The sequence below is a fragment of the Lontra canadensis genome, unplaced genomic scaffold (genome assembly GCF_010015895.1).
Source record: "Lontra canadensis isolate GAN:19392208 unplaced genomic scaffold, GSC_riverotter_1.0 scaffold88, whole genome shotgun sequence".
In the NCBI taxonomy this organism is placed as follows: Eukaryota; Metazoa; Chordata; class Mammalia; order Carnivora; family Mustelidae; genus Lontra; species Lontra canadensis.
Window position 1 is genome coordinate 196,102 of NW_022631082.1, and position 27,098 is coordinate 223,199.

The window sequence follows — 27,098 nt, forward strand, 5'->3', positions numbered from 1 at the left end:
TTTGTGGGTTTTGTTTTGTTTTGATTTGCACAACGTAGCGGGAACGAGCTGCCAGTGATGCCTTGCCCCCCCCCCCATCTGGTCCGGGCCGCCCGCCCACAGGAGAAGCAGCTCGGACAGCAAGCCGGACACCAGGACACCAGGCCTGGCCTCGCTCCCTGCGCTCTCCTGACGCTGTCACAGGAAGGAGGGGGCTGGCGGTGACCGCGGGCAGTTTCAGCAGGGTGGGACGGCGACATTCCTAGTGATCAGCCCTCTCTGGGGACAGTCCTGCACGGGAAGGGGCGTGCCAAACTCCGCAGCGTGTGCCCTGGGTGCTGCTGGGGGGGCCTGCCCAGGGACTTCGGAGGCCTTGCAGGGTGGGCGTCTCGAGGTCTCAGCGCCTCTCAGGCCCAGATCACGAGGTGGATTGGGCCTCGAGGGCACAGGGTGTGACTGGGCCAAAGTATTCATTCTTCCCGGAGGGAGCAGTGTGCCAAGCACCCCAGAGCCAAAGCCTGGCTGGACCGCCACGCCACCCCCGCCTGGCGCTTCTGGAACCCCGAGGGCCCTGGGCTGGAGGACAGGGACACTGCTGTGTGCCATAGAGGGTCGGAGACCCACTCTGTGCCAGTGCCAGTGGGGCCTGGGTGGCCCGGGCCCCTCCCTCGCCCATTGTGTGGGATTTGTTTTTCTTGTTTTCCATCTGGGGAGCTCCATTCCCCCCCCCCACTGTGTCAGGTCCCCAGCAGAGGGGCCCTGGTCCCCCATCTCCCGCTCGCCCGAGAGACAGCCGGGTGCCAGCGCCCCCGAGCGACCGCCACTGGCCCCCTCTGGTTATACTTGTATATTATAGTCCTGATTTCAGACGGTTTCAACCTTAACCTATTTTAAAGAAGAATATTATATAAAAATACTGTTTTTAAACCTTTTGTCATTTGAAATGCATGTATTGTTGTGCGCGCTGGCGGACAGGCCCATTAGCTCAGTGCCAACCTCCCGGGGCCAAGGCTGCCATGTGGGGGCGGGGGGGGGGCGGGGCAGTAGGCTCTGCTCAGCGTGTCGGGGCCCTGACCCCTTAATCCAGAGAGAGCTGATGGAAATGGACTTTTCATATCTTTCTCCTGAAATGAATTCTGTTTTAAATTGGAATAAATTTTGTTCCTAAATGCTGTGGCCCCTCTGGCTTATTTCCCCTCACTGGCCATAGCAGGTGGGTGGTGAGCACTGCAGGGGCGCCCGAGCTCTGGAAGGTCTTGCCTGATCCCCGCGCAGCCGGCTGCTGTGTGAGCTCCCGGGCGCGGCGGCCACAGCGGCCCTGGGATGTGCCTCCTGCCCTGGGCTCTGGCTCGGGCTCCAGGCCCCCTGCTCTGAGGTTCTGTGACTTGGCCCCGACTTCAGGTTCATTCGTCTGGACGGCGGGGCTGGAGCATCTGGCCAGACGAGCCTCCTGACTGGGGGTCGGGGACAGAGGAGCCCGCGTCCTGGACATTCTGTATTTACTTCTGTAAACTGAGGAGGTTGGGTCCGTCTCGGCGGTCTTCTCTCGGGCCCTTTTCCTTCTCAAAAAATGGTGAGTATGCATGACACAGAATTCACCACCTCAGCCGTCTCTAAGTGCAGTGCCCAGCGGTGTGAAGCACTCCCACACCCACACCCTCCGTCTCCAGAACCTTCCATCTCCCCTCACGGAGACTCTGCCCCCACGAAGCCCAGACTCCCCACCCGTCTCTCAGTCCCGGCTCCCACCATCTCCTCTCTGTGCGAGTGGGACTCCTCCGGGGCCCTCCTGGGAGTGGGGTCCCGCGGGATGTGTCCTGTGTCCGGGTCCTCTCACTCAACAGTGTCCTCGGGTCCCTTCGTGTCGTGGCAGGTGCTTATCACCAGGGCTTAATCTATGAAGAAAAGTAGAGTAGGAGGGCAGGATGGGCAACAATAGTGACATGAGGACAGGGCATTCCAGGTAGAGGGCATAACCTGCAAAGGTCCTGGGGCAACATTGGGCTTACACAGCCAGGGGGCCTGTGTGTCTGGAGCAGAGTGAGCGAGGGGTAGAGAGGGAGGAGGGGAGGGCGGGTGGAGAGGGCAGGAGCAGGTCGTGCAGAGCCTAGGGGACCACAGCGGGAGGACTTGGGCCCCAGGAGGTGGGAGCCTTGGAGGGGTGTGGGCAGAGCAGGCGTGGGGGAACCTGACTCGGGAGCTCGTGGGCGCCCTCTGGTGGTCGCTGCGGGGAAGCCGGACCGGGGGCGAGGGCGGGAGCCGGGGATCCCGGGCGGAGAGTACCGCGCTGGTCCTGGAGGGCGCGGTGGGGGCTGACCCGGTGCAGGCAGAGGAGGGGGCAGGATCCGGGCAGTGGGCGGAGGGAAGGCGGAGGAGGCCCTGCCACGGCGTCCGCGCACCTGGACGTCATGCCCCCCGCGGCCGGCAGGCGCCGCTCGCCAGCCTCTGGCCTTCCCCGCCCACCTGCAGCCTGACCGCGTCTTTCCGGGCAGGGCCTCTCCTCCGCTCCAGCGGGGAAACCGAGGCACGGAGGGGCCAGTCGCCTGCCCTGACGGCGGGCCCGCGGTTGCGGGACTTGCGCACCAGCCGTGGCTGTCCCGCCCGGCGCAGGTAGGGGTCCAAGGGCCGCGCAGGGCCTTTGTCAAGCCATCAGGAGAATTTCAAGGCGGGAGGCCTGCAGAGCCGCGTTCCCACGCCCACGAAGCCTGCGCTGCCGGCCCGGGGACGGACACCTGGGCTGCTGGGAAGGATGCTTCCAGGAACACAGGTGTGCGAGAACCTGTCCTTGGGGTGTAAAACTAGCAGTGGGGCCCCTGGATGAAGACTTCTTGTCTCATCCAAAGAAATGATTCATCCACTAAAAACCTGGTATCCCAACGTTGCCTCTGGGCCACCGGGCGGGGCATGACCTCAGCTGTGGCCAAGGGCAGGGTCCAGGGACGGACAGCCATGGCCCTCAGGGGCCATACACCCAGCATCGGAGGAGTGAGAGGTACTTGGAAATGATGTAAATATCTCATTCCTCATTAAGCAGAAAAGACTCTTTTTTTTTTTTTAAGATTTTATTTATTTATTTGACACGGAATCAGAGATCACAAGCAGGCAGAGGCAGGCAGAGAGAGAAGGGGAAGCATGCTCCCTGCTGAGCAGAGAGCCGGATGCGGGGCTCGCTCCCAGGACCCTGAGATCATGTCCTGAGCTGAAGGCAGAGGCTTAACCCACTGAGCCACCCAGGCACCCCCAGAAAAGACATTTTTAAAAGATTATTTATTTGAGAGGGAGCACAAGGTGGGGGGAGGGGCAGAAGGAGAGGGAGAGAGAATCCCAAGCGGACTCCCTACTGAGTACAGAGTCCCATGTGGGCCTCCATTCCAGGACCCCGATATCATGACCTGAGCCGAAACCAAGAGTTGGCCACCCAACCGAGCCACCCACGTACCCCAAGCAGAAAGGACATTTTTAATACCAGAGAAGCAGCAAGGAGTATGTCGTCTATGAATAAAGGAGAGAGGGAGGGAGGAAGTACAGCCCACGAAAGCTCACCAGAGCCGGTGGGAGTGCAAATCGGTGCATGCACTTTGGCAAAAGATAGTATCTGGGAGGGGCGCCTGGGGGGCTCAGTTGGTTGAGCAGCTGCCTTTGGCTCGGGTCATGATCCCAGCGTTCTGGGATCGAGTCTCACATGGAGCTCCTTGCTCGGCAGGGAGCCTGCTTCTCCCTCTGCCTCTGCCTACCACTCTGCCTGCCTGTGCTTGCTCTCTATATATCTGACAAATAAATTTAAAAAAAATCTTAAAAAAAAAAAGATAGTATCTGGGAAATATCTCATAACCTAGCCCTGCCACACATAGATATTTACCCCCAGAAAGTCAGATGGAGGACGGTCATCAGATGGTGTGTGCCAAGTGCCCACTGCTGGTTACTCAGGGCAGCCCCGAGCTGGAATTTAACCAGGAGGAAGGGGAGGAGGAGGAGGAAAAGAAGAAGTAGTATAGAAAGAGGTGGCGGGGGAGGAGAAGAGGAGGAAGAGGAGGAGGGAGAGGAAGAGGGGAAGGAGGAGGGAGAGGGAGGGGGAGAGAAGAGGGAGAGGAGAGGGAAGGGAGGGTGGAGGAGGGACAACAGGCAGGGCAGGGAGGAGGGGGAGGGGGTGTGGGAGGAAGGAGAGGAGGGGAGCAGGAGGAGGGAGGAGAAGAGGAAGAACCTTGACCTACACAAAAATGAGCAGGTGGATCATAGATCCAAATGTCACATGTAGGGGCGCCTGGGTGGCTCAGTGGGTCAAGTGACTGCCTTCAGCCTTAGGTCATGATTCCCGGGTCCTGGGGTCATGTCCCGCACTGGGCTCCTGCACTGGGAACCTGCTTTTCCCTCTCTTCCCTGCTCATGCTCTCTCTCAAATAAATAAAATATTAAAAATTAATTAATTAATTTCATGTGTAAAATGGTAAAACTCCCAGAAGAAAAGAACAGAGACCATCTTAATGGCCTCGGGTTTGGGGAAGAGTTCTCAGAAAAAACACCAAAGGCATGACCCATAGAGTTTGAAAAATGGGTACATTGAGCAGCATCGAAATAGAAAATTTTGCTCCACTAAAGACACGGTTAAGGGGATGAAAAGCCCACCCGCAGACCGGAGGAAATATTTGCCGGCCGCATACCCAATTAAAGGACTCGTATCCAGACCATACGAAAACTCTCCAGACACAGTCACAAGACAACAACGCACAAAAGAAACAGTACATTACACGACTAGATCCTTCCCCGAGGAGGATACACGGATGGGGCCTACACACCGTTAGCTGGTCGGGTAGATGAACTCCCCAAGGAGACGCCATCGCGCATGTATTAGAAGCGCTAGAATGAAACGTGCGCGCCCCACCGCCTGTTGGAGAGGACGCCCAGCAACCAGGTGTGTCCTCCCTCCCAGCGGGCCGCGCGCAGTGGTGCGGCGGCTTTGGGAAGCCCTGAGCGGTGCGGTGCAGACCCTGGGCCCCCAAATCCCACCTCGAGGGATTTATCCTGGAGAAACAAGCACAGTGTTTGTCATAGCCGTCTTCATCACTCCGCACGGGAGACATTGCGCCGCCTTCTGAGCGTAAATCTCGCTGGGCGGTACCCCACGCCCCGCTTGCAGAAGCTGGGGGTCCTAGACTGTCGGAATCTCAAACGCTAAGGGAGAGAACCCAACCTGAAGAGCTACCTAAGTCTAGGCTTGCCTTGATACGACAGACTGAAAAATATTTTAAACATCACGGACACGAAGATCAGTGGTTTCGGGGGGCTGGGGCCCAGAGTCGGGGTCTGACGACCCAGGAGGGGGTACCCGGAGGGAGATTTTCAGGGGCTGGAACCACATGCTGGCCACTGTGCAGGTGATAATTTCCATGACTCTGACCTTAGTTGAAACTCCTAGGGCCGCACACCCAAGAAAGTGAATACAGTGCCACGTCGATTTTAGAAATGAAGGACAAGAGAAATCTTATTACCAAAAAGTCTTCCCTGGCCACAGAGCGCCATGGAAGTCGGAGCCGTGGGGGCCGTTGGGCAGAAGGAAGGAACATCTGGGCGCCCTCCTGGGGCTGACGACATCCTTCACCTTCTCCTGGGTGCTGATCACGTGGCTGTCGGTTTCACAACAGTTTATTAGATGGTACATTCATGTTTTATGCATTGCGAGTGTCTGTGTGTGTCTTAAAAACATGCACACAATTCCCGAATGAACCAGAACGTGACAGACACCCTGAACGGCGGCCTGCGTGGGGGAAAGGAAGCAGCTCGCCTGTGTTAAGGGACCGGAAGGGAGATTTCTTTTCAAGCTGGAGAGATTCACAGAGGCCGGGCCTCTGGCTGGCAGAGGGGCTGGGGGGGTTGGAGGAGTTGGGTCGTTTCCTCTGAAGCCCCTGGGAGCCACGGAGGATGGTAAGCCAAGGCCCCACAGCCTGGTCCTGTTGTGACATGTGGGGGACTGGTGTCCCTTTGGGAAACACTCAGTGGGGGGCCGGGGGGCCCTCCGTGTCCTGCGCCTGGCACTTGCCTCCATTCCTGCTCCCGTGTCCGTGACTCAGCCGGGCCTCCCAGTTTTGCCAAGCTGGTTCTTTCTGTTCCGCGGCCCTCCCAGCTCTGCCTGGCTCAGACTTATTTCTGCTTTTCTTCATCTGCCACAAGACTGGGAAATCAGTTGCTCAGGCCTCCTGCCTCAAGGAGCACCTCTCCTCACAGCCATCCGGTTGTGGGCGGGAGGGCGGGTGAGCAGGGCAGCGCCTAGCACCCCGGTGACCCATTGGGGGGCCCCTATCGAACTTCCCATCTGCCATTCGTTATGAATCAACAGCAAAGAAAACCGCATGATCTCGCCGGCCAGGCGTGGGGGAGGGCTGTCGGGAGGCTGCTGTGTGATCCTGGCACTTGGCTCACCCTCTCTGAGCCTTGCTACCGACATCTGAGAGGTGTCCAGAGGCTCCCGATATCTCCAGGGGCAGGGGTTTTCACGAACGTTCTAGAGCTTTCTAGAACTTCTCAAAGGGGATTCTGCACCCAAACAGGGCAAAGATTTCTGGGATTGGAGACAACCCAAGACCTCCCCTTTTGCTGTGAGTGTCTGTCCAGGAAGCAGCTGTGTACTCCCCCCTCCCCCTGTGTCACTGTCCTGCTTCTAGTGGCCCCGTGACCTTGTCGGGAGAATCCCTGAACTCTCCCCGCATGGCTTAGACTCCCAAGGTCTCCCGTGCCCAGGCTGCCTGTCCAGCTCCTTCTCCTAGTGCCTGAGGTCATTCGGTCAAGGTGACCCTCCTTGACCCCCTATTTAAAGCCCCCAGCCCCAGCACCCCAACATCCCCTACCCCGTGCCTGCTCTGCTTTATTTCTTGTTCAGAGCCTAGCACCATCCAACAGGCTAGAGTATGTCTGAGAACTGGGTTGGGTTTCGTCTGGGTCTCTATCTAGGATGTTAGGCGGGGAGGCCGCAGATTCTGTCCTTTTGTTCCCTGTCATGCATACAACGGTGCCTGGCACACAGTAGGTGCTCAATAAATGTCCACAGGAAGAAGGAAGGGCCCCTCCCCAGGGCTGCTTGGTCAGCGTCTAGAGCCTGGGGCCTCACCAGCTCCCAGGCCCGGTCGTCCTTCCGCCGCTGCCACGGGGGCTGCCCCAGCAGGTCACTTCCTGACCTCGCGCCCCAGTTCACTCATCCGCACACGGTGCCAGGAACAGGAACCCCCGCACATGGGAGCCCCCGGCCTTCACTGCTTTTCGAAAAAGATCGTTATTGGCGTTCTGATGATCTCTCCTAATTGGCTCGGAGGAGGGGAAGAAGGGGCGGGCCTGGGGCCAGCCTGGAGGCGGCGTCAGAGGCTCCGGGGAGGATGGAGTCCACGCCTTCTCCAGAATGAGGAAGGAGGACCCAGCGGGCGCTGCGGGAGGCAGACTGCGGTCCGGGCCTTTCCTCGCAGGCAGCCCGCCCTCCCTGGGGGCACCCACCCTCAACCAGTTTGGCAGGGCTGGGCAGGCAGGTCTGGAGATGGGCGGGGAGCCCTGAGCCTCCACACCTTCCCGGGCTCCTCCTCCTGTCCCCACCCGCCTGTGCCGGGCACTCAGGCCTTGCCGCTCCGGGCGCCCGGTGCCTGAGGCCGGGACGTCAGGGGTCCCTAGCGGTGCCCCCCAGAAGAGTGCGGTCCCCCCCCACCCCAGCAGGCCACTGCCAAGAGCCCTCTCCAGGGCCGGCCGGGCGGGGTGCCCTCCCCGGGGGGCCGGGGCCATGCGGCCTCGTGCCTGCTGAGACCCCCGCCATGGCCCGCTCGCTGACCTGGTGCTGCTGCCCGTGGTGCCTGACAGAGGAGGAGAAGGCGGCCGCCCGCATCGACCAGGAGATCAACAGGATCCTCCTGGAGCAGAAGAAACGGGACCGTGGGGAGCTGAAGCTGCTGCTGCTGGGTGAGCAGGGCGGGGACCGGGGCCGGGACCTGGACAGGGACGGGGACAGGGACACGGCGCGGACCAGACCCCCCACCAGGCCGGGAGAGTCTGGGTCCGATTCTGGGTGAGGAGACTGAGGCACAGAGACATCCGGGTCCGGCCACCTCGAGGGGCAGGTGCTGCAGTGGAGGTGGCCCCCGGGGCAGCAGGCCCAGCCCGCCCTACCGGCTCTGGCTACACTGGCCTCAGGGGGGGAGGGAGCCACGAGCTCCGCGCTGCAGCCCGCCCAGGCCCTCCCGACTGCGTCTACACAGGCCCTCCCACCCTCTCCCCGGCCACGGGCCTGCCCCACGGAGGGCTTGACTATCCACAGAGTGCCCTGGGCCCAGCATTGCCAGTGGGCTCTGACTGACGGACAGACTGATTGACTCATTCATTCGTTCATTCAAGAGACAGTGAGTGACTCTTGGGGCACAGCAGCCACGGGCAGGGGCAACGTCCCAGCTGCCGTGGACCTCATCTCTTGCCACAAGGGAGACCGATGTTAGCCCAGACAGCAACAAACAGATAAAATAATTTCCGGCAGCAAGAAGAGCGAGGAGGAGAAGAAAACAGGGTAGAAGGGAGGAGTGACGGGGCTGGTGGGTTGGAAGGGTGGCCCGGGAGAGCTCGAGGTCTTGTCCCGCTCACGTGTCCACTCCCCACAGGCCTAACCCTGCACGGGACATCTTGAGCTCTAGCAGGGATGGGAGGGGGGTGGGCTGGGCAGGTGTGGGGTGTCCCGGAGTCACGGGGGCTGGCCGGCCGGCCCTGGGCCAGGAGCCTGGCCATCTGTGCGGTGGCCTTGATCTTTCCTGGCTCAGTGGGCGGGGCCCCGAGGAGTAGAGACATGGGAACCCTGGGACCGCACCTGCATCAGGTCCCTTCTCAGTCTAGTCTTATACGTAGTTCTGGTAAAAGATAATTTAGTTTTCCAAGGCAGCTGGCCTGGGGATGGCCATCCAGGTCCAGCCTCCGGCCCCATGGCCTCTCGGACCCCAGCTCCTGCTTCTCCCTCCTGTAACCCTTGGGCGGCCACTTGGGTTCTTTGCTTTTTTTCATGGACTTGTTTTCCTTCAATGTTGGTAAAATCGCCCATGAGGCTGTCTGAGCCTGGAAGCTTTTAATTAGGAATTTAATTGCTTTAATAGCTGTCTCGGATTTCTTCAGCCCGGGTAGGCTGTTATAGTAATGGTAGGTATGGTACGTGATGTGTGATTGATTACCTTTTAATAATAATATGATTAGGGCTAGCTAGACTATTTCTTCTCGAGTGAGTTTTGGTTGTCGGTGCCTTTCAAAGCACTTGCCTGTTTCTTCGAAGCTGTCGAAGTTATGGGCGTTCAGTTGTCCACCAAACCCGTCATCATCCCTTCCAGGCCTCAAGCATTTGGGGCGGTGCCCTCTCTTTGGTGCCGTCTGTCTGCTTTTCCTCCGTCCATCAGGCTTGGGCTTATCAGCGTCGGGGAGCTTGTCTTGCACACCTGAAGTTCACATACCCGAACCTCAGGGCCTTTGCACATGCTGTTCTTCTAGGAGCAGAACACCTCTGCACGGCTGGTGCGCTCACTTCAGGCAGCATGGCCCATGTGTCGCCTCCTCGGGGAAGTCTTCCCGGACTCACCCGCTACAAAGGCCCCCCACCCTTCTCTTTCCTCCACTTGATCCATGTGATCTTTCTTCCCAGCACTCGCTCACTGACCCTCTCTTAGACTGGTTCACTGTTTTCCATGGTCTGTCTCACCAGGGACATAGCAAACAGCACGAAGGTGGGGACCGTGTCTCTCTCATTCATTCCCTGGTCCCCACCTTCTGGCCCAGGAGCACGGTGACCCCAACAGAGAGCGGACGCCCAGAGCAAACTTTATAAATGAATAAGGGAATGAGTGAGTCCTGTTTCAGGGCGATGTTCCCTGGACCTGTGCCAGAGCTGGGGAGGGGAGGTCCCCGGCCCCACATGGCTCAGACTGCTGCCCAGCCAGCCCCACTCAGGAAGCCCCTTCTGCTGGTGTCAGGTGGGGGGAGGGGAGGTTGTCGGCGTCCCATGCGCTGCTTGTGGCCCTGTGGTCTGTGATCCTGACCTCCCCACCATCCCCAGCCCTGAGGGTGGCCTCCACACCACCCTCCTTTCTTGAAAACAGGAATTGAATCCAAAAGTTATTTTTTCCTGGAGGTGGTTGATCTTTTTGAGGAAGCAGGCTGAGGGGCCAGGAGCCTGTCCCTGACAGGAAGCCATTGGCGTGTTGGGGAGTGGGGCATATCAGAGCGAAGCCATCAGAGGAGCTGGCTGTGTCTGCAGTGCCGGAGGTAGATAAGTTGGGGAAACTGAGGCTCAGAGAGGTGACGCGGAGAGCCCAAGGTCACACAGCCCGGATCAGAACCTAGAATTCTGGGTCCAAAGCCCATGCACTTGACCTCCCTGTGAACGTGCCCCCTGGAGAGAAAAGCCCCGATTCCTCAGTGACAGATGGGGAAACCGAGGCCCAGGGAGATGACAGGATTGGTCTGGGATCGGCAGCCAGCCTGAGCCTGAGCTGGACATGGACGCTGAGCCGCCGACCCTCCAGCCGCCCAGGCCTGGCTCCCCGAGCCCTCGAGGCCCTGTTTCCTGGAGCTGCCACCCCCTAGGGAAGGAGCCGCACGGGTGTCTCGTGATGCCCAGGGTTGGCACAGCTCTTCCCGGTGTCTGTGAGGTTCCACTTCCTCATCCATCCCCAGAAGGAAGCAGCCACTTCCCTTCTGGCCCGCCAGGTGGGCAGAGCTGTCCCTTCGAGCCCCCCTGCCCCACCGGGGGGCTTTCCCGAAGCCACCCGGGAGCCTGGGGCTGAGCAGTCCCAGCACCCTTCGTGGCTTCAGGACGGTCCTGGGCTGCAAAGAGGGGTTTCCACCCGCTGGAGTTTTCCGCCTGTGACCCATTCATGAGTCACAGGATCTGTGGTGCTGGTGGTGACCGGGATTTTTTTTTTCCTTTAACAAATCAGAGGAGAAGAGAGAAACATCAAGTAAGCTGTTGCTTTGTGAGGCCTGGGATTGCTCTCCGCACTCCCGGGGGAGACCGAGGCCCCCCAAGCCAGATGACATCACCTGATACTCGGATGACATCATCTGATACTCAGATGATGTCGTCTGATACTCGGATGACATCATCTGATACTCAGATGATGTCGTCTGATACTTGGGTGACGCCTCACCTGGCTGGCGGGCCGCATCCCATTTTGTTGGTTTAAGAGCTGTAAGGGCTTGAGTTTGCTGCTGGCTGTGTGGCCCTAGGAAAATCACCTCACCTCTCTGACCCTTGGGCGTCTTCTGCAGATGGTAAGCCAGTGAGGTCGTGAGAGGACTGACTGAGGACGGGCACAGGTGGCTTTGGCCCAGGGCCGGGCAGATGCCGAGCGTTGATCACGCTCGCCGTGATTATCGTGATGGGGAACTTCCCGGTGTCCCACTTAAAACCCAGGAGCTCTGGGCTCAGACGGAGTGAGGTTTGCATCCCAGCTCGGCCACTCATCTGCTGCATGGCCCACAGCAGGCCCATGAGCCCACCTGGGACTCAGTTTCCCCACACGAAGAGTGAGCCAAGAGCCGTCCTCCTGTCGAGGCTCTGGTGCGACGGCGCCTGCCGGGCTCAGGGCTGTGATACTCCCACGCTGCCCTGCAGGGACATTGGCTGAGCTGGACGCCTCCCTTCCTAGAACCCAAGACATCCCGTGATCTCAGACACGTGCGGCTCCGCACTGGGCAGTTTCAGCCCGTGGACCCGTGGCGTGGGCTGTTCAGGTGCTTGGGGGAAAACGGCTTATTTCGGAATAATTTTAGAGGTACAGAAAAATGGCAAAGGTAGTGCAGAGAGTTTCTGTTGACTCCTAAACGGCTTCTCCTCGCGCTCGCGTAGCGGAGAGGGCAGCACGCTTGTCACGGCCGAGAACGTCACTGGTTTTCCGATGGGGCCATTTTCCTGCTCCCCTGTCGCCTCCGGCACCTCACGCTGCGGGAGAGCTTCCCACCCCCTTCACTTTTCAATTTGAGACACTTTCAAACCTTGCGGAAAAGGGGCGCCCGATTCTTCTGCAAATGTTGGCCTTTTGCCGTATGGCCTCGGTCCTCCCTCTGTCTGTGCACACACTCTGCGTAACCAGATATGTGTGTATAGTCATCATTTAGATAATGCATTATTATGTCTACAAATTGTTTTATTATGTATTCGCGTATTTAATAATACATACTCATCTCTCCCCCGGAACTGCTTGCAAGTAAGTTGCAGGCCTGATGGCTTTTTACCCCTAAATACTTGAGGGGCTTGGGTCCCCCCGCCAAGCAGCGAAGACCAGGAGCAGGTGATGGTAGAAGCTGGCACCAGCCCAGCCCGCACACCTGACTCACAGCGCGGCTGCTCTCCCCTTTCCCTGCTGGTGTCCCTCAGGGCAAGAGAAAAGCTGGTCTTTCTCTTGGACCTCGAGTCCCGTGGACTTAACAGATACTAGTGTCTCCTGGCCTGCCCTTGTTGCCCTCAGATATGTGGGGGTACAGAGCTTCTGGGGGGCTGATGCGAGGCAACACCTCCCCCCCCCCACCTCCCTCTGCTCCCTCTGCCCTGTTTCCTCTTTCTGGGCTCCAACCAGATCACCTCTTCCTTTTCTGCTGCTTCCTGTTCCTCCTTCCAGTCTGCCATCCTGTCCCTGGAAGGACCCACCGCCAGTGTTCCCCAGGAGCTGGGCAGGGCAGGAAGGTGTTGGCGGGACCTCCTGGTACCACATGCCCTGCCTGGCTGTCACACTTACTGGACAAAAGAGGAAACAGAGGCACACCGGGAGGGAGGGTCCAGAGCTTGGAGAGCGGCGGGGTTGAGCCTTGGTCTCTGACTTTCCAGCCCAGGCTATTGGAGATCCTAGTGATATTGTCGCAAGCCCAGGGCTGGCTTCCTGGGTGTGGGACCAGGGTGGACCCACAGCGCCCTGGGCTCAGAAAGGCCTCATCTCACACTTGGCCTGTAAATCGTGTAGTTGGCCCTGCAAGGACCCCTGAATGTCCCCTTCTCTCCACCTGGGTCCAGCCTGCCCTTGCCTGCCACAGTCTATCCTTGCTACAGTAGCCGCTAGAGGATACCTGCGAGGACCTGGATCAGGTGTTCCACTCCCCACCACCCTCCAGGGCTCCCACTTCCCTGGGGTCAAAGTCCAAGTCCTCTCCTGGTCCCCAGGCCCTGCACCAACAGTCCCCTTCCCTCCCTGCCCTCCCCCTCTCCCTCTTTCTCCCTCCCCCATTCTGCCCCAGCCAAATGATCTCTTCTCTGTCCTCCAAAATACCAGGCCTGATTCTGCCCCAGGGCCTTTGCATGGGCTGTGCCCTCTGCATGTTGTGCCTTTCCTCCACATTTTGGCACAAGAGCAAGCTTCCCAGACTTCAGATCTCAATTCTACAAATTATCTCCCCTGAGAGGCCTTCTCTGACATTCAGCTAGAGTCAGCTAAACACTATTTATTCTATTCTATTTCCTTCATTAAAGTTTCTCCACCTGGAATTACAGCAAATAGTAATAATAGTGATTCTTACTATAGTCAAGGCTATGACTGCTGTTAACAGTGAACCCTAGCTGACGTAGCTCGTACTGTCTAGGCATCATGTAAGCCAGGGCTCCACGAATTTTTGTGTACAAGCAGACAGTAAATGTTCTCAGTCCCAGGGGCCGGATGGCCCATCTACCTGTATCGAGGACACAGCCATAGATCGTTAGTATGCACACGGGCACGACTGTGAGCCAATAAAACTTTATTTGTGGACACTGACCCACGAATTTCACATCCTTTCTGTATGTGACAAAATAGCCTTTTTCAAAAAAATTCCTTTCCATCATTTAAAAATTTAAAAACTACAACCGTAAAAAGCGTCCAAGGTTTCAAAGCCGGCCACACAGAAACAGACGGCCCGAAGGATAGTTTGCTGCCCCCTCCCCACACCCGGGAGCCCCTCACAGTGAACTCCTTTCCTGGGAGCTGGCGGGCAGGGTCTGTTGCAAACCCCATCTTACAGCGGGGAGAGCCCGAGGCCCGGAAGGTGAAGGCAATGGTCCCGGGTCTCAGAGCACGGCCCTGACCAAGCCAGGATTGGGGCCGTGAAGGCATGGGGGGGTGGGGCATGGCGGGAGCCCCAGGACTGAGCTGCCCATCTGCCTCCCCAGGGCCCGGCGAGAGCGGGAAGAGCACGTTCATCAAGCAGATGCGGATCATTCACGGGGCGGGCTACTCGGAGGACGACCGCAAGGGCTTCCGGCCCCTCGTCTACCAGAACATCTTCGTCTCCATGCGGGCCATGATCGAGGCCATGGACCGGCTGCAGATCCCTTTCAGCAGGCCTGAGAGCAGCGTGAGCATCCTGGGGCCTCCCCTCTTGGGTTTCAAGCTGGGGGGGGGGGCGCTCTGGACCTCAGAATGGGACCATGTCCCTGGAGACTCCCAAACCCAGGCTGTATCCACTAGGACCCCCAGGGCAGGAGTGCACCCTCAGACCCCAAAGTCCAGGACCGTGTCCCCTCAGACTCCTCAGGTCAGGACTGTGTCCCCTTGGACCCCCCAGGTCATGGCCATGTCCTCTCAGACTGCCAGAGGTCAGGGCCCTGTTCCCTCAGATGCCCCAGGTCAAGACCGTGTCCCCTCAGACCCCCCCAGGTCAGGACCTTATCCCCTCAGATGCCCCAGGTCATGACCATGTCCCCTCTGACCCCCCCAGGTCACGACCACATCCCCTCAGATCCCCAGGTCAGCACGTGGGGCATGGCCGAGTCCTTTGGGCCCCCAGATCATGTTAGGTTCACCCAGCGCTTTCCTGGGGGTCTTCCGTGCATCCCAGGCGACTTGGCAGCAGCTCCCCTCTCCTGCCTCCCCTGTGGACCTCCCAGCTCGGTCATCTCTCCCTGGACCCCGTGATGGCGAGGGCGGGAGTCCTGAACCAGCCCCTATTTCGCCAGGGGAATGTTTGACTGAGTCCTGCCCATCCTGCTGCGGGAGGGCCGCTGCGCACGCGCACGTCACATCCCTTTCTCATTAAATTTTATTCGGTAACGCCTCCCACAAGCTCTGCCCTTGTAACCGATCTCCAGGTGCAGCAGGCAGGGCTGGTGACAGCAGATCCCTGGGACATACTCACCTTGCCTGACTACAGCTCCGTGTCCCTTGGACGGAAGCTCCCAAATCCCCCCTCCGCGGCCCCATTCCGCTCTCTGCATCCATGGGGTTGCCTTTTCTAGACGCCTCGTGTGAGTGGGACCCTGCAGTGTTTGACCTTTTGTGACCAACTTATTTCCCTTACCGTGATGCCCCCATGTTCATTCGACCAGTTACCTATCGCAGAATCCCCTCCTTTTGTAAAGCCGTGTAATATTCCCACACGTGTGTGTGTGTGTGTGTGGGTGTGCGCGCACGCGCAAGTGCATGTGTGTGGGTGCGCGCACCATTTCCGTTATCCATTCACCTGCTGGTGGACACTTAGGTCATTTCTACACCTTGGCTGCTGGGAATGGTGCTACAGGAAACACGGGGGATGTTCATATCTTTCCAAGGTCCTGATTTCAATTCTTTTGGTTAAACACTCGGAAGTGGAATTGCGGGATCCCGGGGTAGTTCTATTTTAATTTTTCAGAGGAACCTCCGTGCTGTTTTCTGCAGCGGCTCCGCTAGTTTGCATTTCCCCCAATGGGGCACAAGGGCTCCAGCTTCTCCACATCCCAACCAGCACCTGTCCTTTGTTTGCTTTTTATAATAGCCATCCTGACAGGTGTGACATGACCTCACCTTTCTCGAACCAGAGAGCTTCTGATTTTGAATTTGAGCTGGTCCAAGGACCTTGGGAGACCAAATGGGGCTGGTAGCACCTTCCTCACAGGGCTGGTAAAAGAATGTGGTCTACTAAAAGTGATAAAAGCTCTCAAAATGTGCCTGGGATGTCATAGGGCACAGTAAGCACGAAACCCCTTCCAGCTGGGAGCCGTCGTCCCCATCTCCTAGATGCAAAACAGGAGGCTCAAGGAGGGGAGACACTTGGCTAAATTTTCACAGTCCACCAGTGGAAGACCAAAGATAAGCACCTGCTATCCACCCCACCACCTTTGGTTACACAGCTTTGCTTTACAGAATAACGTTTTTATTGATATATAACACACGTGCCAGAGAAGCCCGATGGCGAGCTCAGTGAATCATCACAAAGCAAAGACACGTGTGTAACCACTGCCTGGGACGAGAAGGAGAAGAGAGGCCCCTTCCCAACATTGCTACCCAATCGCCCTCCTAGGGCTAACCACTATCCCGTCTTCCATCAGCATCTCACCTATTTTTGAACTTCTCCTACATGGAATTAGATGGAAGGTTCTGTCATGTCTGGCTTCTGGCACTGCACAGCGCAGCGTGTCTGTAATTCTTCCATCGTTGGGGGTATACTTGTGTTTTTTTCCTTTCCACCATATACATTTTATGAAAACCTGTGCATTTCTGTTGGGTTTCTGCATAGAAGTCGATGTGGATCAGAAAGTGGATTAGATCAGGAGGAGACACCAAACTGTCTCCAAGCAGGAGTGTGTGAAGAGTTCTACTTGCCCCAAATCCTAGCCAACACCTGATGCTGTCCCCTCGTTGTAGCCATTCTGGTGCATTCTTGGTCACGTTTGATTGTGGTTCTGATTCGCATGTACCTGGTTAATAAGGAGGTTGCACACCTTTTCATATGTGTGTTGGACATTTGGATATTCCATTTTTGTGAAGCACCTGTTCAAAACTTTTGCCCATTTTTGTTTTTGTTTTTAGTTTTGCCGATTTTTTTCTTTCTTTCTTTCTTTTTTTTTTTAAGTATCAGTGTTTTTCTTATTGATTTGTAGCAGATTCTTTGTATGTTCTGGATATGAGCACTTTGTTATGTATTTTGCAAATATTTTCTGCCCATCCGTTCCTTGCATTTTCATGAATAGCTCTTAGTTTGAATGGAGCGTGTCAGTCTTCTGGTTAATAACGTGTTGTTGGTGGGGGAGGGAGGTTGGAACCAGATTGAGATGTTTTTCCACCCCAAGGTCATGATAAAACTCTCTATTGTTGTCTTTTAAAGGGAGCTTTGTTGTTTCATATCTAGATTTACATTCTACCTGGATTGATTTTTGAGTAGGGTGTGAGGCAGGGATTATGTTGCTTTTCTTTCACGCCCCCTTGCCCTGCTTCCCCCAGGACAGATATTCAATCATGCTAATGCCTCTTATGCTTTTCCCACTGTACCACAGTCTCATCTTTGTGATGAATCAGGTGTTCAAATGTGCCTGGACCCACTAATGCTCACTGTTCTGTTCCATTGGTCATTTTATCTACCTTTGAGTGACTATCACTTCATGTTAACAATTGTAGCTTCCTAATATCTAGGTTTCAAGCCTGCTAGTGTAAATCCTGCCACTTTGTTCTTCTTCAGAATTGTGTGGGCTACTCCAGGCCCTTTTGCATTTCTACATAAGGTTTAGAATTACCTTTTCAACTTTTACAAACACACACACACATGCACACACACACACCCCTTCACACCTTTCTGGGGTTTTAGTAGAATTGCATGGAATCTGTAGATTAATCTGGGAAGAACTGGAAGCTTAAAAAAATGCTGAGTCTTTCAATCCATGAACATGGCTCAGTCCTTCGATTATTTAGCTCTCTTAAATTTTTCATAGCCATGTTTTCTACATTTCAGTGCAGAGGGCTTTCACATCTGTTGTTAGATTTATTCCTCAGTATTTGATATCTTTCAGAACTACTGTAAATGAGATTTACATTTTAAAAAATGTCCACTGGTTCATGGTTAATATACAGCCACCTGTTTGATTTTTGTTTATTGATCTCAAATTCAGGGACCTTGCTAAGTTAACTTGTTCATTCTGACAGCTCATCTCTAGGCTGTTTGGGATTTTCTACCTATAGTCATGTTACCTGTGAATAACCATAGCATAACATATTCCTTCCCAAACCTGACACCTTTCCTTTCTTTTTCCTGTTGTATAGCACTGGCAAGGACCTCAATATGGTGTTAATTAGAGATCATGGAAATCTTAGTTACATTCCCAGTCTCAGAGGAACACACAGTTCACATGCACATGTCCAGATGCACAACCACACACATGCGGATTCACAGGCATCTACAAGCCCACATGCACACACACCCATGTGTGTGCGCACACCAGCACACACACCTGCACATGCACAGGCCAACACAGGAAGTCTGAGAGGCACGGATGCCCTCCTGCTGGAAAGAAAGGAGGAGAGATGGAGCAGAGGTTGCTGGGAGGAAGAAGGGGAAACACGAGGGGCTGCTGGGCAGGTGGCTCAGGCTGCGCATGCCTCTATCTCCCCGAGAGGCCTGGCCACAGGGCTTCATTGCACTACCTGGTCTGTGGTGGGAGCTCCCGTAGCGACTTGCCCCCTAGGTGTCCAAGAACCAGAACTGATGTCCCCACTGTGTTCTCTGCTGCCCCTCTGCCCTCTGTCTGGGGACACACAGGTGCAGAGTAGAGCAGAGGGGTGGAGCAGGACTGCAGTGTGGGGGTGCTGTGTGGGGGGGCTCCCTAGCAGAGAGAGGCAGTGACTTGCAGGGATGTGTGTGGTCCTGCCCTGCCAGGCTGCCCTGAAGTTCCCTGTGCTTCCCTCCCCAGCACTATGCCAGTGTGGTCATGAGCCAGGACCCCTACAAGGTGACCACTTTCGAGAAGCACTACGCCGTGGCCATACAGTGGCTGTGGAGGGACGCCGGCGTCCGGGCCTGCTATGAGCGCCGCCGAGAGTTCCACCTGCTTGATTCAGCTGTGTAGTGAGTGTGGGGGCCTGCAGGCGGCAGGTGTGGGGTGCAGGGCACAGCTGAGATGCAGCCAGGGATGAGCTCCTCCCGGGGATCCCTCTTGGGCAGTCAGGGTCCAGGCTGGTGGGCTCCGGCTGTGGGACATGCTGTGGGGTGGGCTGGCTATGGACGGTCTTCCTCCAGAGTGATGTTGTTCATGGGGGCACTGAACAGCCGTGTTATCATTCCTGGGGTGACACTGCTCATCATCACACAGTGACACTGTCCTGAGTACGATGTTGGGCATCTAGGGTGATTTGACAGTTGAGACTTTTCTTGGGACAGATTCACTGGGTGACAGCCCCCCGAAGGTGACTTCCCCTCCCCCCGCCAAGTGAGACTGTTCTTGAGTTCATACTGTCCTTGAGGTCATGCTGCTTTTCAGCTTGAGGGTAAAACTGCTTCTTCCTGATGCTCCCCCAGCTCAGGGTGATGCTCTGGGCCACCTGCGGAGCCAGAGATCCTGGCCCCTCCCTGAGCAGGGGCCTCACTGGGCTTTGGGTGGGTGGGGGGTCTGAGAAACAAACTAAGGCTGGAAGACTGGGCCTCAGGGCTCCTCCCTCCACAGCTACCTGTCCCACCTGGAGCGCATCACTGAGGAGGGCTACATCCCCACGGCCCAGGACGTGCTCCGAAGCCGCATGCCTACCACTGGCATCAATGAGTACTGCTTCTCCGTGCAGAAGACCAACCTGCGGTGAGCTCACTGCCCAGAGTTGGGAAAAGTTTCCTATGGGAGGGCAAAGGAACTGGGGCCCTGAAGGATGAGGAGGAGTTTCCCGGTCCCAGTACTCAAGGGGCTTCCAGGCTGAAAGGGGCAGAGCCATATCTAGCCACCCTCAGCCCCTTTACAGCCAGATCTGAGGCTGGAAGATCCCAGAGTGGGGCAACCAGAGCTCTCAGAGGGCAGGTTTTCCTAAGGATAGGACATTGGTATTAGGGCATTGGAGGATGAGTAGGAGTTCATTAGGATAAATCTTGAAGGGCTGCTGGCTAGGGGGAGCAGAGACTTTGTGGTCAGTGATATTCCAGAGGGATTGATTCAGGGCTGGGGAAGCTCAGAGGGTGATCCTCCTGGGGGGTGAGAATGGAGGTCAGGAGACTCAGGAGGGGGCAGGAACCATGATCCAAGCAGGAAGGGTTGGTAAGGGCAAGAGCAGTGGGCATGGGGATGGAAATGAAGGGATGGTGCAAAAATCATTTTGCATGTGGAAGGGGCAGGACTAGGTGAGTGTCTGTGTGTGTAGATGTGCCAAGGTGGGTGAATGGGGAATGAATGGATGGATGAGTGGATGCATGCGGGGGTGGGTGGGTGGGTGGATGGATGGGTGGGGATTAGATTGACGAATGGATGGGTGGGTGGACGGATGGTGGGTGGTTGGATGGGTGGGTGGGCAGACGGATGGGCAAATGGGTGGGTGGATGGGTGAGTATGTGGGTGGATGGATGGATGGATGAGTGTGTGGGTGACGGATAGATAGATGGGTGGGGATTAGATTGACGAATGGATGGGTGGGTGGATGGATGGTGGGTGGTTGGATGGGTGGGTGGGCAGACGGATGGACAAATGGGTGGGTGGATGGGTGAGTATGTGGGTGGATGGGTGGACAGGTGGAAGGATGGATGGATGGGTGCGTGGGTGATGGATGATAGATGGTGGGTGGTTGGATAGATGGACGGATGGGTGGGTGGGTGGGTGAGCATGTGGGTGGATGAATTGGTCAAAGTTTAGGAATGAAAATAGAGGTTGGGGAAGCTCACAGGAGAGCCTGCGCTGAGGAGCTAATTTTCAGGGGGGAAGCCTTGAGTGTGTTCTTAGGCCAAGGACAGAGCTAACCCGTGGAGTGAGGGCTCAGAGGAAGCTGAGACTCTGAGACGGGAGGCTGGCAATGGCATCCCTCCCACCTATCTCAATCCCCAGAGCCCTGCTCTCAGCCATTGCACCCCCCCCCATTCTGCTCTGAGGTTTCAGGGAGTCTGAAGAGGCCCAAGAGGGTTTGGTCTCAGGGATCACAAGCCACAGGCACCAGCCCGGTTTTCCATACAAAGGGGCAAGTCCCTTCTTGCTCTGGGGCTTCTGGCATTTCCTGTTGGCTGCCTGGGTAACAGTCCCATCCCCAGGAAAATGACGCAAGCCTTGTTATCAGTGACCCACATTTCTTAGAGGAGAGAAGAGGAAGACGGGAGGGCTCAGGCTTTTGTTGCAGTGTGTGAAGGTGGAGTCTGGGCCCTTGGCCCCACACAGACAGGATGGTGTTGGCTGTGACAGAACAATGCACACATCACAGATGGGGAAACTGAGTCCCGGACTGTTCTGCAGTTGGTTCCAGGTCACCTGCCAGAACCAGGGCAGACCCCAGATGTGTCTGACCTGCTGTCTTCTGCCACGGGGTGGAAATCAGGCATCCCAGCACAGAAGCTCAGCAAAGCCTCCCCTCCCATGCCTCAGTTTCTCCATGTGTAAAGGACCCGAGTAACACCTGACCCATGGGGCTGAAATGCACTCACGCAGCAGAGGCATTGTCCCAGAGCCTGGCCCTGATTCCTGCTGCTATTAAATATGGATCTTGACATGCCCCAGATGTGCCTGGGGTCCAGGGTGCCATGGCAGTGGGTCCTGATGAGGTCTGATGGGGGTGATCCTTGGCAGGATCGTGGACGTCGGGGGCCAGAAGTCGGAACGCAAGAAGTGGATCCACTGCTTCGAGAACGTGATCGCCCTCATCTACCTGGCCTCACTGAGCGAATACGACCAGTGTCTGGAGGAGAACAACCAGGAGGTGAGGGCCACCGCGGGTGCAGGGTGTGCCGCCTCTTGCTGGCCCCAGGATGTGGAGCTGAGCAAAACACCCCGCCGCCACTCTTCCGTGGTCAGAACGTTGAGTCTAAGACACAGATCCACAAACACCCCGGACTCTCTCTCTCTCTCTCTTTCTCATTCCGAGACATGGCCCCAGGAAGCACAATGCAGCTGGCCTGGGAAAATGGGTCATGCCCCAGGGAGAGCGTCCTGCTTTTATTCAGAAAGGCTGGGCATTGCTCCTTTGTGAACCCTTCTCCTAATTGGGACCTGGCTCGCTTCAGACCTTTGTGCTTTTAGGGGTTAAAGTTTCACATGCCCAGTCTGGGGAATCCAAGGGCCGATGCTAAAATTTTGACTGTCAGACCAAATGCAACAGAATGAATTTGAGGTCATTCTGCCACAGATCTTGGTCGAATGCAGCACACACCACCCCCACCCCTGCCATGTCCTGGTTTGCTGGGGCTGCCGTGACAAAGTGCGACAGCCTGAGGGCTGGAGCCACGGAGAGACATCTCCTCTCCCAGGGCTGGAGGCCACAAACCCCAGATGGGCATGTCAGCTGATTCTTCTGAGCCCATGAGGGAGACTCTGTCCCTAGCTCTCCCTATTTCTGGGGGTCGCTGGCTGTCCTTGGTGTCCCTTGGCCTGGAGACACGACGCCCCATCTCTGCCCCTGTGGTCACATGGTCTTAGCCCCATGTATCTCTGTCCAAATGCCACTCTTTATAAGGACCTCTGCCATGGGAGGTGACAATCTACTATGACTTGTTCTCAACTAATTACATCTTAGAAAACCCCTATTTCCAAATAAGGTCCTATTCTGAAGTTCTAGAGGGAAATGAACTTGGTGGGGGACACTAGTCAAGCCAGTAGAGGCACACAAAAGCATGGGCATAGCCCCTCTGACCCAGGCAGGAGCTGGGGAGCCCCAAGTTCTTGGACGTTAGGCTGACAGCCCCACCTCCACATGGGGGGGGGAGTGCTCCTATGCGGGCCAAGCTGGCCACTGGAGTAATGACTTACCTGTTCCCCCCAACCCAGAACCGAATGAAGGAGAGCCTGGCCCTGTTTGGCACCATACTGGAATTGCCCTGGTTCAAAAGCACATCTGTCATCCTCTTCCTCAACAAAACTGACATCCTCGAGGAGAAGATCCCCACCTCCCACCTGGCCACCTACTTCCCCAGTTTCCAGGGTGAGTGGTTCTAGAACTTTCTATACCCTTCATCTCCCGACAGCAGTTCCCAAGACAAATGCTGGTCCAGACTCTACCTCAGCTAGAGTCAGTGGAGTTTCATATGTGATGGGACAGACCTGAGGTCCAGACCCAAGTCCTGAGTCTCAGTGTCCCCCCTCTGCAGGATGGGGAGAAAGTGACAGCTGCCATCATTCTTGATGCGGTGCCTTCAAACAGGGGCCTCTAAGGAGGCAGGTGTCATAGATCTCTTGTGTGTGGGTCTGCCCTAGAGTTCATTGTCATAAGCCACACCTGGAAGGCGGCAACAACTATTTCCAGAATCAGCCTAGATCTTGGAGACTTTTTTTTTTTTTTAATCTTTCGTAGTCATCTTATCTCTATCTAAGATAGCAGATGCAAAAAGAAACCAGTGCCTGACCTTTGGACAAGTCCTTCCAAGGCACAGGGCTCAGTTTTCATTGATACGGCAACCGTCTTACACGCGGTACCCGTAGCAATGGTCGTGTTTTGGCGAGGGCGCGTGAATCAGGACTATAACCCTACCCTGGGCAGGAACAGGTTATATTCTAAAGAGAGCAGAAGTGGGGTTTGGGTGCATCCCAAGAAGGGGTGAATGGGCTCGGACTCTCCTTGGAGGGCCACTGTGAAGGGACTTGTGGAAGTACCCCAGCTGAGCGACAAACCGCCTGCTAAATTAGGGGCTTAACATAGCCCTTTGACTTCACTCACGTTTTTGTGCTGCAGGAACTTGGGAAGGGTTGAGGTGGGTGAGTTCATCCTTGATGCGTGTGGCATCAGCTGAGGTGGCCACGAGCAAGATACCCCTCCGACTTCCAACACTGTGTGTCTGATCCCTCTGTGCCCTCTTCCTCCCTGCCTCCCCCTCCTTCCCTCTCCTGCTCTCTTTCTCCCCCTTCTCTCCCTCTACATGCCTCCCTGGCCCCATCTGGTGTCTCCTAATCCAGGTCCTTTCATGAACCTTGGGCTTCCTCACAGCATGACTGTTTTGGAGTGACCAGACTCCAGCCCCAGGGGGTTGGCAGGGGGGAGTCTCAGAAGTCCCAGATGGTAAGAGATGCCTCACTCTATTGGTCAACCAAGTCACTGGGGCCAGATCATACTCAAAAGGAGCCAAGGAGACTCCCTTCTCGAGGGCCAGATGGCACCCACGTACAGGGAGGGGAGTGGTGGCCGCCATCCTGGAGACAAGCTGGCTTCATTTTCTGGGGCCAAAAACCAGGTGGCAGGAAACCACCGAAGTGTATCCCCCTCAGGTAATGAGGCCGGAAGTGTGAAATCAAGACGTCAGCAGGACTGGTTCCTTCTGGAGGCTCTGAGGGGACATCTGAGCTAGGCATCTCCCCTAGTTTCTGGTGTTGCCTGCAATCCTTGGGGTTCCTTGACTTATAGACACTATAGACACAGCATTCCGATTGGCCTCAGCTGTCACACGGCCCTGTGTGTGTGTATGTATGTGTGTGTTTCCTCTTCTTATATGGACTCCAGTCATGGGCTACCAGGCCCACTCCAATCCAGTATGACGCCATTGCAGGCTAACTTAATGACATCTGAAGACCGTATTTCCAAATAAGGTCATGCTCTGAGGTTCTGGGTAGACAGGGATTTGGGGGAACGCTAGTCACCCCAGTACACAAGCAACCATGGCAGATGCCACTATAAGCTTGGTGACATCACCATGGGTGTGACCCTTGGCTTTCTCAGGTCTCAGAGCCCACGGGAGCCCCTCTCAGCCAATCAGACCCAGAAGATTTGGGGGCCTGGGAGATATATGTCAGCTTATTCCAGCATGGCGGACATGGCCAGGAGAGTTTGGGGATGGGGAGAAAGAGGAGAGTTTTGAAGGATTATTTCTTTCACATCAAAGGAAACCTTCATGACTCACCTTTTTCTCCCAGCCATAGGCTAGAGAACTCTTTGCCAACTTCTGGCGCTCAGTCCTTCCCTCTTCTGTACTAAATAACATCTGTAATTATAACAACAGCTCACGCATCAAACCCCATTGGAAGCACCTAGTGCAGCAGCATTCCTTCTTCTCACCACGTAGAGGTGGGGAAACCGAGGCACAAGGAGGTGCAAACACTTGCCAAAAGCCACACAGCCAGGGAGTGGCAGAGGCAGGTTTCGAACCCAGGCAGTCTGGATCAGGAGCCAGCAGACTTACCCCCTGGGGATCCTAACTTTCTGGAAGAATGCCAACAACTTTCTCATTATTGAGTACAGAGCCCTCTACATGACTGCGTTGAATCCTCACAACTCTGGGCGGCTGGGGACGGTTGGGATCCCCATTTTACAAGTGAGGGAACTGAGGCTCACAGCAGTTGCGGGGACGACCGAATAAGGCAACCCAACTAGGAAGTAGCAGAGCCAGGCCGTGGGCTCTGGCTTGAGACAGAGACGCAGACACAGACACAGAAAGGCTGAGCATGTCAGCGGCCTCCCCAGGGTGGCTATCCCTCCCCTTCTCCTGGCCTCGGTTTACCCACCTGCCCCTCTCAGAGAGACCTTTGTCCGCAGCTCCAGGTTCCCAGCCCCTCAGTTGCAAACCCAGGCACGTGAGCTGCTTTCTTTAAGACGGTTCTGCCTAAAGTCCCAGAGCCCAGGCTTATTGGTTCATCCCAGGTCATGTGTCACACCTGAATCCATTCTTGAGGCTCCCATTGGCTGGACCTGATGGTCATGTGACCCTGTAGAAAGACCAAAGATGGCGCCCGCCTGCGCCGTGCTGCGTGTCCTTGCAGGCCCTGCCGCCCTGATGTGGTCCACGTCCGCGGCCCAGGAGGGAGAGTCCTGCCCGCCCTGCGGACCGCGAGCCCTGACTGGCCACCCCTCTCCCCGCAGGCCCGAAGCAGGACGCGGAGGCAGCCAAGAGGTTCATCCTGGACATGTACACTGGCATGTACGCGGGCTGCGTGGACGGCGCCGACGGGAGCAGGAGGGGGCCGCGCTCCCGGCGCCTCTTCAGCCACTACACGTGCGCCACGGACACGCAGAACATCCGCAAGGTCTTCAAGGACGTGCGGGACTCGGTCCTGGCCCGCTACCTGGACGAGATCAACCTGCTGTGACCCAGGCGCCGCTGCCCCCGGGCTCGCCCCGCGCGTGGCGGGCGCGACCTGCAGGCGGCCCGGGGCTCGCGGAGCCCGGATGTCCCCGTCGCGCAGCCCCAGGTGCGGGTGGCGAGTGGGTCGCGGGCCGAAGGCCGGTCGCCGCCTGCTTCTTTCCCGGCCCTCCACAGGCCCTCCCTTGCCTCCCTTTACCTCCCCGGAGAGGGAGCACACGGGCCGCTTGGGACGGCAGGGTGGAGGCAGAGTGAGGGGGCCCTGCCCTGGGTAGGGTCTCCCCGGGGCGGAGGCCGGGGACCCCACGGAGGCGACGCGCCAGCCCGGTGATGGGGGCGGGGAGGGGGGCGGCTTCGGTCCCAGGGACGGACTCTGGCGCCCCCTGGCGGACGGGAGGCGGCGCCTGCCAGCCTGAGTCCGGAGAGCGCGGGGACTTCCCTGTCCCGGCGGGAAGAGCGACCCCGAAAACGCTGTCCCTTCCAGAGTCTGTGCCTCCAAGCGTGTCTCGCCCTGTTTACAGACCAGGGAGGCCTAGGCCCACGCGCTCCCCCCACTTCTCAGGCTGGGGGCCCGGCGCTGAGTCTCACGACCTTTCTATATTTATTCCCCCCCCCACCACTGCAGGGCCCCTGCGAGACATTAAAAACAGGACAGGCTGGACACCTGTGATTTCTTGGGGGAGTCCTGGGTCTCACTGCGCCGCCCCTTCTCAGGGCGCCTGTCCCAGGTGGGGTAGCCACGTGGAGAAGGCGGGGACAAGTTGCCAGGGTCCATTCACCCGTGCAGGGCACGTCCTTGGTGCGGGACCCATGCGCTTGGAGCGTGGAGGTGGCGTCGCATCTCTCCCCGGCCTGGGGCGGTAGGGCGGGTGCGATGGGGGCTGGCAGTCGAGCCCAGCTGTGTTGCTGCTCACCCCAAATTCCAGGAGCCACCATCCACCTCTGATGAAGGTGGAGATGCGGACGGAGATGGTCCCACTTACCGCAGACCACGGTGCCCCACAGTCCTCAGGGCCATGGCACAAGCCAGCCCACCTCTGTTGTCAGACGGGGAAACCCACACAGAGAGATGCAGTCGTTTGGCTGAGGCTCCCGCCTGTGGTTTGGCGACGCCAAGATACTGATTCTTTCCACGCTTTTTTTTTTTTTTAACTTTCACTTATTTATTTTTTTAAAAGACCAATTGGGTATTTATTTGACAGACAGAGATCACAAATAGGCAGAGAGGCAGGCGGGGGTGGGGGGGG

The 27,098-nt window shown here is 56.8% G+C and overlaps 1 protein-coding gene across 1 annotated transcript; it reads left to right on the forward strand.

Annotated features, from left to right (window-relative positions):
- Positions 1 to 7,664: 7,664 nt before the first annotated feature.
- Positions 7,665 to 26,039, forward strand: GNA15 (G protein subunit alpha 15). The gene is made up of 7 exons (XM_032883517.1): positions 7,665 to 7,908; positions 14,105 to 14,289; positions 18,590 to 18,744; positions 19,340 to 19,468; positions 21,422 to 21,551; positions 22,616 to 22,769; positions 25,632 to 26,039. The coding sequence occupies exons 1-7, from the start codon at positions 7,764 to 7,766 to the stop codon at positions 25,856 to 25,858; spliced, it is 1,125 nt and encodes a 374-aa protein (XP_032739408.1). The 5' UTR covers positions 7,665 to 7,763; the 3' UTR covers positions 25,859 to 26,039.
- Positions 26,040 to 27,098: the final 1,059 nt, after the last annotated feature.

Coding starts and splice junctions, on each gene's coding strand:
- GNA15 (XM_032883517.1), top strand. CDS start 7,764: ATGGCCCGCTCGCTGACCTGGTGCTGCTGCCCGTGGTGCCTGACAGAG. Junction 7,909..14,104: donor GCTGAAGCTGCTGCTGCTGG/GTGAGCAGGGCG, acceptor CTGCCTCCCCAG/GGCCCGGCGAGAGCGGGAAG. Junction 19,469..21,421: donor GTGCAGAAGACCAACCTGCG/GTGAGCTCACTG, acceptor GATCCTTGGCAG/GATCGTGGACGTCGGGGGCC.